Source organism: Quercus lobata, chromosome 6, assembly GCF_001633185.2.
Source record: "Quercus lobata isolate SW786 chromosome 6, ValleyOak3.0 Primary Assembly, whole genome shotgun sequence".
Taxonomy (NCBI): domain Eukaryota; kingdom Viridiplantae; phylum Streptophyta; class Magnoliopsida; order Fagales; family Fagaceae; genus Quercus; species Quercus lobata.
In genome coordinates, this window is record NC_044909.1 from 23,218,870 (window position 1) to 23,230,095 (window position 11,226).

The window sequence follows — 11,226 nt, forward strand, 5'->3', positions numbered from 1 at the left end:
TTGATAAGGAAGTTTTAGGGTTGAAGTTTTTCTTCTAAGTGTGTGAATTTTTCTGGTTTTGTAATAAATGAAAATTTGTTGCGTTTGGTTGCCAAGAAAATGCTTAATAAAATGTAATTTTGTTTTACTCTTATTTATCTAAGCATATGATTCATGTTATGGGGATGAACACAAAGAACATGAATGTGTTCTTTAGAAAAAATAATGAAAGGAATAATTTTTAAAAAAAAAAATTAATTATCTTATTTTATTTGAAAGAAAAAATATGAAAATGTATTTTTTAATTATTATTTTATGCTACGTGGCATTTATTAAATAACAAATAAAAGTTTTCTTAATTATTTTAATAGTAGTATTTATTGTGACAACAATACATTCCGTTTGTCGTTTATGATATTTTCGTAAAAAAAAAAAATAAAAAAAAAAGCGTGAAGTAATAAATTGAGGTTTCAAACTGCTTTTCCAAACGACCGCTAAGTAGTCTACAGGTACCCTTGTAGTAGGAAGCAACTAGTCTGTAATCAAAGAGATCATCCAAAATTGGGGTAATAGGGAAAATGGCATCGGGTTTGGTATTACCACGGCCGGTGACCTTCGTGACCGGCAACGCCAAGAAGCTCGAAGAAGTTCGTGCTATCTTGGGAAACTCCATTCCTTTCCAGTCCCTCAAGCTTGACTGTAACTTTCTCTCTCTCTCTCTTTGATATATATATATATATATATATTTTTTTTTTTTTTTAATTTTGTTAAATTAATTTCCTTATTTCTCAGTGCCAGAATTGCAAGGCGAGCCTGAAGATATCTCCAAAGAGAAGGCTCGCTTGGCTGCCATTCAGGTTCTCTCTCTCTTTCTCACTCTCTCTCTCTCTCATATATATATATATATGTGTGTGTGTGTGTGTGTGTGTGTGTGTTAATTATATATTGTTTATGTAAATATTGCTAAATTTTGTAATGGGTAGGTGAATGGACCAGTTCTTGTTGAAGACACTTGCCTCTGTTTCAATGCCCTAAAGGGTCTACCTGGTATTTTTTTTTTTTTTTTTAATGCATATATGAGTTGGGTATTCAATATTTTTTTATTATATGTGAATTTTGACCGTTGTATCACATTTTCTTTTTTTACCCGTGCTTGTAAAATTTCAATATGATCAGTAACTATGTCATTTATCAAAATGTTAAAATTTTTTTTTTGTTTAAAATAATGCATAAAAGATAAGTTTATGAATCAAATAATTTGACATATATGTTAAGAATATAGTAATCAAATAAAAAGTTTTTAATTGACTCTAATAGTATGAGTTACACTGAGTGTAACTTGAACTCAACTCTACATATGTATAAAAGCTTGATCATTGATTTATTTGGTTGTTTTGAAATTTTTGCAGGGCCATACATGTAAGTTCTGTTTCTCTCTTTTCATCTTAATCTCGAGGTGAACTTCTAATCTATACCTCATTAATTTTTGTTGAGGGCTTTTCACTATGTCATTTCTGTCTGCTGGATGTAATTCTAGATTTATCATTTATATGATGAAGAGTGTAAGAATCTTTGTAGGTTATGTACGCTCTCATTTTATGAAAAGCTAAGCTACTTTGACCATGAATCATCTCCTGTAACAGTATTGAACATAATAGAATATTTCTTGTAATTCTTTACTACATGTCCATGTTTCAATTCACCCTCTTAGTTGAAGTATGTTTCGTCTTAGGCTGTATTAGGTTTGAGGATTTGAAATCAAGTGATTTTGAAGAACAATTTCTATTATAAATTGCTTGATATGAATTTCAATAACACATGATAAATTGGGCATTGGAATTTTGCTTCAACAAAAACACTTTTGCTCTGAGTTCCATATAAAATCTAACACCAGAACATTTCAAAACCACATATTATTAAGGGTTAAGTCCATCTATAACTTTCATTAATAGAAAAATGAACATGTGTGGTTCTATCGTGCCGTGCATTGACAATTTGGGAGGAAAGAAAAAGGAGAACATTTGAGGGCCAGAAGCATTCTGTTGAGAGAGACTAGGGGTTGTATTTATCAGCTCTGTAGTTTCTCTGCTGATGCTAGACAAGGTCAACCTTCTAACTTTTGTAACTTCTTGGATGTATTGTATTCTTATTCTTTTTCCAGGAGCAGTTGAGTATATGACATGAATGCTTAAATTGTTATCCTAGATTGTTTTACGCTTCAAACTTTTTTAATACAAATAATTTTACATATAAAAAAATTGTTATCGGAGGTTTGACAGTTAATCCTGTTTGCTCATTTCTGCACTTCTTCTGACCATAAGATATGAATCATTTCCTTCCTTTCCAAAACACATATTTGGAGCACAAAAGTTCTACTTAGCATAATTGGTGGACATTTGAAAATTGCAGAATTTTGAGGACTACATAATATATCTATTAATATCGTAAGACAAATCTATCTTTTACTTAGAAGGGTCCTCCCATGCATATGTTTCTATGACGTTGCTTATATATTTGATCCTTCAAATGGAAGACAATCTTTTGACCAAGATTTCAACCTCATCTTATCCTTTAAACAGTTGCAGAGAGAGTTTTTATTGGACCAAGCTATTTATGAAAGTTTGGGCTTGGCTTGGGAAAAAAAACTTTTTATTAAGCAAATGAGCCAAGATAAAGCTTAACTTTAGGCTCAACTATTAAACAAGCTGAACTCATACATAATAATGTACTTGTGAACAAGCTCATGAGTATGAGACTAAATTTAAGTGTATATTATTATAGATTTATATGTATACATGTATAAAAATATACTTATATAGACTTGGGATTGGATTCCGTAAGTTTGTAAATAAGTTCATAAAGTATCAAATTATTGTTACAATGTATTGACAATATAAATAGTCTGTTTTGTAGTAAAATTGATATAATTTTTAATAATTCAAGGCTTGTGAATCTAATTTATAATTTTATAAATGAAAATCATTTTATCTAATTAACTCAAATAATATAATTTCAACTATAATTTACTTTTTAATTATTAGTATAGATTTGTGAAGGGGTAATAAATTTATTTATATTTTGATTGGTAGGAGTCAAAATTTTTAGTCCTAGTGTTTACAATATGTAGTGAATAAAGTAATTCGTGAAAATTCTCAAGCATATTCGATAAAAAAAAAAAGATAAAAAAAAAAAGAATTAAGCTTGAACTTGTAATCTAGTTTGATGATGAGATTGAGCTTGACTCATGTTCGAAATATAATTAAATGAACAATCTTGGACTTTTAGTACCCAACTCAACTCAGCTTGTTTACAGCTGTGATTGTAGAAGCTTGAGGGCTAGGTAATATCTCTTAATATTCTAAGAAAAAGTTCTTTTACTTGGAGAAAGGCCCTCCCACACATTATGTTTCTATGAAATTGCTTATAAATTTGATCCTTTTTACGGACAACCTTTTAAACAAGATCTCTTCCTCACCTTTTGACAAGAGTTTTCTGTAAGATAATGGAAAGAATGTACCCAAGCATGCAGAGTGTATACATGGGTTGCAATTCAACAATTATCTAAAGTTATAACAATCAGGAAATTTTAACAGATTGCAAACAAGATGACTGGTGAATGCAATCATCCTGTGAAACAACAAATGTAAGAAAATAATCTTCAGTTCTGTTCAACTCCTTCAAATGTCCATCTATTACATTCTCTCTTCTTTTTTATTGGAAAAGTAATGTTATTGAAACAAGACTACTTTGTGAAAATAAGCATGAAGTAGCCTAAAGAATTACAAAGGGAGAAATACCTATATTCTCTCCAAATAGAAATAGTCAACAACAGGTGTAATGGGATAGCTTTCCAAATATCTCCATTTCCGTGACTGCTGAAATGCCCCTTTCAACATGCGAGCAAATCAATCACCTTCTGAGGCATGACCCGCTGCACCCCAAAGAGACAAAGCACAAGAGACCAACAATCTCTAGCAATGTCACAATCAACAGTTGAAATAATCAACTTAGCTTGATTGCAGTAATGACCCATTGTTAATCATTAGTAATTTCATCATATTAGAGGTTCATATGAGAACTAGATTATCAACAACTGATTAATTTTTTAGTGAAAAAGAAACCAAATTAAGAATCATTTCAAGCCCAAATTTAAAGCTTACAATTATTTGAGTTATTCTAGAATTCTTGCTTCTTAAACTTTTTAGTCATTTCTCCTTTTGTATGTATTGTTCTATCTCTTGTGGAATGGAATATAGTGCATGTGCACTCCAACTAATACGGGAAGATTGAATGTGAGAACATTAGGAATCTTCAATCAAGCTTTGTTGGGCAAGTGGTTAAGGCATTCTGGAGAGGAAACGATGTAGGTTTGTGGGTTTATCAATCTCTGTCTTCAGGGTTCACTGTACCTGAGGTTTGTGGGTTTCTACTCAAGTACATTTTGTTCCCTTCAAAACTGGAATGAAATACAAACTCAGTTTTCATAAATCAGATCTTAAGCTGGGCTGACTTGTTCATAGTATACAGAATGTTTTCTCTTGACAGACAGGACTAAAGATGCCATTTGTTTGCTTACATGTAATTTATAAAATGCTATGAAGTGGGAAAATCTCTGCTGTTTCTGCTCATGATTTTAAGCTCCATCAAGCTCAATCTTAATACTTCTGAATTTAACCATGTATTGGTTTTTGGTTAACAGTGTAGTTTTAATATCATTTGTAAATCTGGTCTTAAATTTCCTGCTTTGCTGTCCCACCTCTGATGATCATTATCTAATGAGAATATTATGCAATGCAGCAAGTGGTTCCTGCAGAAGATTGGTCATGAAGGTGGTTGTCGTATGCTTTAATTCATTTTTTTTGCCCTGCTAGTTTTGTTTTTACTTGATTCTTATCTCATCTGTTCCAGGTCTGAACAATCTCTTGATGGCATACGAGGATAAATCAGGTTATGCTTTGTGTGCATTTTCGTTTGCTCTTGGGCCCAATGCTGAACCCATTACATTCCTGGGGAGAACTCCGGTATATCTCAGTAGTTCTATATTATGTTATTCTGAATCTCTGATGAGTGATTAAGATATATTTCTTTTGAGCAGTTTCATTTAGATAATCTACCCACACACTTGACTTGGTACTAAAGTTGCCTTTACCCATATAAAAATTCTATCTTGATAAAACAAGTGATCAATTTGTTTAGGAGGCCCATTTTATTCTGCCAGGCCCAGTTTATTCTGCTTATGCCCGAAGTGTAAGCAACTTAAAATGTAAGATATGCGTCTGTTTTCGTAACAATGATATCTTTAGATAGAACATGTGGTTGGTTTACTTAGAAAGCAATACTTTAGGCAAAATTTTATTCTATTAATACTCATGCGAACCTTTTAACAGTAATGCAATGCATTAAGGTGCAATTCCTGCAATGTGACTTAACTGGCCCAGTTATAATATGCCAACTCGATTAAAAATCCAACTCAGCTCCACCTCACCCAATTACTAACGGAACCCAAAAAATCTCTCACACTCCACTAACCTACCTCCTCTTTTTTTTACCTGCTGGACTGCCTGACCACACTGAGCTTTAGCCCTCTCAACCATTAGGTCCTGGCCATTCCCACACCTCAGTCTCAATCCTCAGTCGGCTGCCAAAACTCATTTATTTACCAAATACTACGACTCCAAGACAGACACGCATGCTAAAACTTAATAATAATTATAGAAATACATATATATTCTTAATACATCAATTAAATAATTATATTCAACTCAACAATTACTGCTTCCTTGATTTTTTTTCCCCTTTTTAATAACGTGATATAATTGAAAGTAATATCTAATATGACAAAATGAGTATTGCATATAAATCACATAGATTCCCACAAATTATTTCAAAATGAATTTATAACTTGCTTGTGCATTGCATGGAATTGCACTAACATATGATTTGTGGTTCACTTGTTAGGGGAAGATAGTTCCTCCCAGGGGACCTAATGATTTCGGGTGGGATCCCATTTTCCAACCTGATGGCTATGAGCAAACGTAATCCCATGCTTCTTCCATTTTGACTTCTATTATTTCAGCGTTCAAGATCAGTCTGATTATGATTTTTGTTTGTTTGTTTGTTGTAGTTATGCAGAGATGCCAAAGGAAGAGAAGAACAACATTTCTCACCGATCAAAGGCACTTACTCTGGTGAAATCTCATTTCACAGAAGTTGGATACACTTTCCGGATCAATCCCTCTGTCTGAGCAAGCTACATATTTTTTCTTGTAGCCATTGCATGATGTAACTTTTGTGAAAACTAGCTATTCACTTAGCATTAGCTCTTCAATTCTAAATGCTCCCTTGGGGAATGGAGAAGGGAAAGAAAGGAAATTTACTGCTATCTAGTTGCACTATGAATTTAGTGGACAGCAGAGAGTAGCTTTCTTGAACGAGGGAGAAAAAGTTTGTGGTGGACATTATCAAACTGAGGCTATTTATGAGGACAAGCAAAATAAATTAACTAATAGAGCAAACGATTCCCTTTCACTTGAATATAAGGCCTTGTTTGGATTTTTTTTTTTTTTTTCATCACTCTCACTTAATTTTTGTCATTTATCATTCATCACTCATTACTTAAAATACCCCAACTCCCTACACGAAGTCTGTTTGGCACCATCACTCAACTTGTCATCACTCAAATTTTTCAACTGTTTGTAGGCCCTATACCAGTAACTTGGTTAGAGCAAGGCTGTTAGTCTACCCGCCTATCTTTTTCTCTTTTCTCATTTCCCCTTCCCCCTTCAGCCCTGTCACTCTTCCAAAGCACAAACCTAAACCCATAAAAATTTCTCAAGCTCCCTTGCCTCGTCAAGACCATCAACAGTGAACAACACCCATCTCTCCGACATGTATGGCAGCGCGATCTCCTCCGTTGTGACCCAGCAATGTCGACGAGCATGAAGAAATGTGACCCATTTCCCCATTTTGTCACGGATGACCTCCTCCGACCCAAGACAGTGCTACCTCATCCCTTTTTGTACTCTCTCAGCTTGTTTTTATCTGATTTGTATGTTGTGTTTTGCATTTGAGTTTTGAGAAAACTGTTAGGTTTTAGCTTGAACTCTGTTTTCTTTTGTTTTTCCCTGTTGTTTGGTTGGTGAGAAAATAATAAAGGAGGAGTTGTTTTGGTTTTTTATTTTGTTTATATGATATTATTGTGCCTAACCATTGCTGGTTTGCTTCAATGGTTTGAAGTATATTATACTTGCAGAACAAGCCCCTTCTTGTGCTCTTGTTTGTGATGGAAGCCTGTCCTGTTTTTTGCATTTAGTTCATTTTACAACTTAAATTCACTTGGATTGATGGGTCACAGGAAAAGGGTATTCCTCCTCTCTTCCTATTCCCTTCCCCACTTTCTCCTACACAGGAAATCAGATCTAAAAGATCTCATCACAATACGCTTAAAATTGCATCGTATAGCTGCAACTCTTGCTGATAACCAAGTGATTAAGCTAAAGACTATTCATTCTTAATGAATATTGAACAAGCCCACGGACCCTTCAGCTTTTGCTCCTAGTTGTTGATCTCTCACCAACGGTAACCAAAGTTCCAATCTTTCATTCATTTTTCGTACATATATGTATGTGTCTCTGTGATAGCTTAAAACCCTTTTGCTATGTTCCCATTTCTGCAACTTTTATCAGGCTTTTTTTTTTTTTTTATGTGTCATATACTCATATGATGTTTGTGACAATATGGGTCTCAATTAGTGGATTGAAAATATTTAATTTTGATATTGCTTTGGTATTAGAAATCTTAAAGCAGAGAAAGAATTCTACTTAGTTTAAGTTGAATACTTTGCAGCTAAAAGTGCTGACCCATAAAGTGATTTTTTTATTAAAAAAGAAAGAAAAAAAAAAGGTTCAGAATCAAATATGGTTTCTTTCCAATGCTTCTAACAGGAAATGGTCTCATGTATGTTTGTAGCCTAGAAGATTGGGGGTTCTAGTGTGAATAAGAAACAAGAGAAAAATCATATAAAAAAAAAAAAAAATATATATATATATATATACACAAACCTTTTTTCTCTTATTTGTAAATGATCGGAATCAAAGAAAAATTAGTCTACCAACTGAAGGTTTCTCTTTGGGACCATAATTCTCTTTTGATAGGTAATAGTGAGTGGGGGAAAAAGAGGGTGGGGGGTTCAAACCACAGACATCAAATACTTGATTCTCTAGACTATTAGATTCATCATTGAGGATGGCACCTGAGTTAGATTTTGATGAGACTTATTTTACAGAAATTCATATCTCATAAGCCTTTTCACAGAATTGTTCACTTTTGCAGTGGACAAAATGCATCATTTGCCTTTTATTTGGGCAGTTCAACTGATAGGGGAACACTGTACTGGAAACTTCAATTTATTAGGCATTTTCGAGACTTTGGAATTGAAATCTTTAGTGAATCTCTATTAAGTTCTTGTATTCTAATTTACCTTCTAGTCAAGGTGAGGATCAAGTATCATATAGGGTAATAAAAAATGGAAGACTTGAAGTTTGTTTGGATTATGAAGCTCTTAGAAGGTGGTGGATAGAAAAGGGGGGGGGGGGGGGGGTGTTGGGGGTGGGGGTGTTACTGGTAGTTTCTATTCCAGTATATCGTTTCGGGGATACTATTATTTTTGTACACTGTGTTTGTATGTATGTATGTGAGAGAGAGCAAGAGTCCATATATCAATAAAAATGCAATACATATTTTATTTAGCTTCTCATTACATTAAATATATATATATATATGCTACTTCATTCTCAAAAAGAATAGACTTATGCTATTTAATTTTTGGGTAAATTGCAAATTACACTCCTAAAGTTTGGAAATGTTTGAATTTTACATCTAGAAGTTTTAGAATTTGGATTTTACACTTTGAAATTTTATTCCGTTTGCATCAGCAGCCCCTTCATCCATATTTTCCATTAAGTATCACATAAACTTGTCATGCGTGTTTAGTTTGTCCAATAAAATGATGCCACATCATTTTTGTAGCCTAAAAAATTAAAAATGACATGGCAAAATAAAAATGAGGTGGCATCATTTTATTGGATGAACTAAACACACGTGGCAAGCTTATATAACACTTAACGGAAAACATGGATGGAGGGGTTGTTGATGCAAATGGAATCGAACTTCAGGGGATAAAATCCAAATTTTGAAACTACAGGGTGTAAAATCCAAACACTCCCCAAACTTTAGGGGGTGTAGATTGCAATTTAGCCTTAATTTTTCAAAAATCTATTAATATACATTCTTCACATGCTAAAATGAATATTTGAAAAAAGAAATGAAGCACACTATAATCATGAACAAAGAGACCTAAAAATCCCACCACATTACCACTAATGAAATACAAAACAATTGCAAGACTGGTTGGAAAGGTGGGAATGAGTCAGAATTTTTAGGGATAGTGTATCGGTTTAGTGACTAGTACGAAATATGTCAACCATTCCGGCCAGAATAAAACAGAATTGGTAACTTTGTCTACCGGAGCACCATTTCTTTGGCAGACCTGGAGTGCTAAGGTACCACAATAGGTTGTTTTCTTCACTTGATAGCAGCATTGAGCAAAATTTTGACAGTGGATAATTTCTAAAATAAAATAATATGGTTATTTATTGGTGTTATATATGTAAGAATAGTGGGAAGTCAGTTAATTTCCTTTTGCTTCATTGTTTAATGGTGATAGATATATGGTTTTTTGTGTCTGCGTTATTTGGGATATCTTTTGTGGTGCTGCAGACTGTGGTTCAAATATTAGATTGTTGGCAATGAAGATATCATTGCCATTGGAGTAAAAAAATCTAGAAGGCTTTTCAGTTGTGTGTCAGTGAGAGAGGAACAATAGAACATTTGATGGAGTAGGAACGTCCTAATCTTGTTACCAAACAAATTTTATGAGTTCTTTGTATGATTGGATGACTGCTATGGGTAGCATCCCTTCAAGATATTTTCAGAACAAGTTTTCTTTGACTACATTTTAAGTTCCTATCTTGCTGAAACTAAAATAATTAGGGGAAACAAGTGTATATATAGGATGACACATCTAGCATCATGTGAGAAAGTGGGTATTATTGATCAAACTTTATTGAGCACCTTGTCTTGAGCAACTAATGAGTTTGCTAAATTTCGCAGTAGTTGGATTTTCTAATATATGAGGTTGCTTTTTGGATGAGTTTCATTTTCCTTTTTGGACTTATTGCATGAGTTCTTTCAATCTCTTTCTACTCTTTCCTTTTTTGTTACACTCTTCATACTATGAATTAGGTTTCTATTCTTTCCTTTTTTGTTATACTCTTCAGCAGTGGAATGTCTTTTGCCACTAATTATGAGTCCACTTCTAGCGGCCATGTGTGCGATATGGATCGGTGTGTGGAAAGGACTTCCCTATCTATCCGTAATTTCGGTAGGAGGTTCTATGGATGTCAGTAGTGGTCGCCGGTTAGTATTACATGATTTTAGTGTCGTTACATATTTGACTTGTCATTTTCTTACTATCTTTGCTAACCATCATATATATGCCTTCAATGTTGTATGCAGGACTCCGATTAGGCATGTAAGTTCTTCAAATGGTTGGACAAGAACACATGCCCATGTGGCCATGCAACAGCACCACTTGTCCATGAAAGGCTTGCGAGATATAAGGCCGAGGCAGCGGCTGCAAGAAATGAAAGGGATGAGGCTCATGCAAGGGAAGCAAAAGCATGGAAACGGGAAAGGATAGCAAAGCGCAAGGTTGAAAAAACTAAGCTTGCACTCCGGATTGCTGAAGACAAGGTCTACAAGTATAGGCTAGCTTTACTTTTGTCTTGGACTGTACTTGGGGTTTATTTTGTATTCTCTACTGTTTTTGGGGGCCATGGCCATACGCAGCTACGTCTACCATGACCCATTTACTGTCACGTGTGTTATGTACATTAATGATTACTGTTTTGAGTTCCTATATATTTTATAGGGTGATATAACACACAGGTTGAAGTGTGTTTTGTACATTACTGATCACGTGTGTTATGCATTTCTTTCTTTTCTTTTTAATTTTTTTTTTTTTTATGGTGAACTACTTTATGCATCTCATAGCATGCAGTTAAGTAATGTGAAATTTCCTTATAGTAATGGCAATATTTTTTGATGTCTGATGATCCAAAAATAGTTCTTATAGTAATGACAATAGCTGTGAACACATGTTGTGGGTATACCATGGTCCAAAAATAT

At 33.8% G+C, this 11,226-nt stretch overlaps 1 protein-coding gene across 1 annotated transcript; it reads left to right on the forward strand.

Annotated features, from left to right (window-relative positions):
- Positions 1-447: 447 nt before the first annotated feature.
- On the forward strand, positions 448-6,513 carry LOC115995116 (inosine triphosphate pyrophosphatase). The gene is made up of 8 exons (XM_031119552.1): positions 448-678; positions 772-836; positions 963-1,026; positions 1,389-1,398; positions 4,777-4,808; positions 4,888-5,000; positions 5,938-6,014; positions 6,104-6,513. Exons 1-8 carry the CDS (start codon positions 558-560, stop codon positions 6,222-6,224), a joined length of 603 nt encoding a protein of 200 aa, XP_030975412.1. The 5' UTR covers positions 448-557; the 3' UTR covers positions 6,225-6,513.
- Positions 6,514-11,226: the final 4,713 nt, after the last annotated feature.

Excerpts from the sequence above, each read along its gene's own strand:
- LOC115995116 (XM_031119552.1), top strand. The coding sequence starts at position 558 with ATGGCATCGGGTTTGGTATTACCACGGCCGGTGACCTTCGTGACCGGC. Across the intron at positions 679-771 it reads CCAGTCCCTCAAGCTTGACT|TGCCAGAATTGCAAGGCGAG; the intron begins GTAACTTTCTCT and ends CTTATTTCTCAG. Across the intron at positions 4,809-4,887 it reads GCAGAAGATTGGTCATGAAG|GTCTGAACAATCTCTTGATG; the intron begins GTGGTTGTCGTA and ends CATCTGTTCCAG.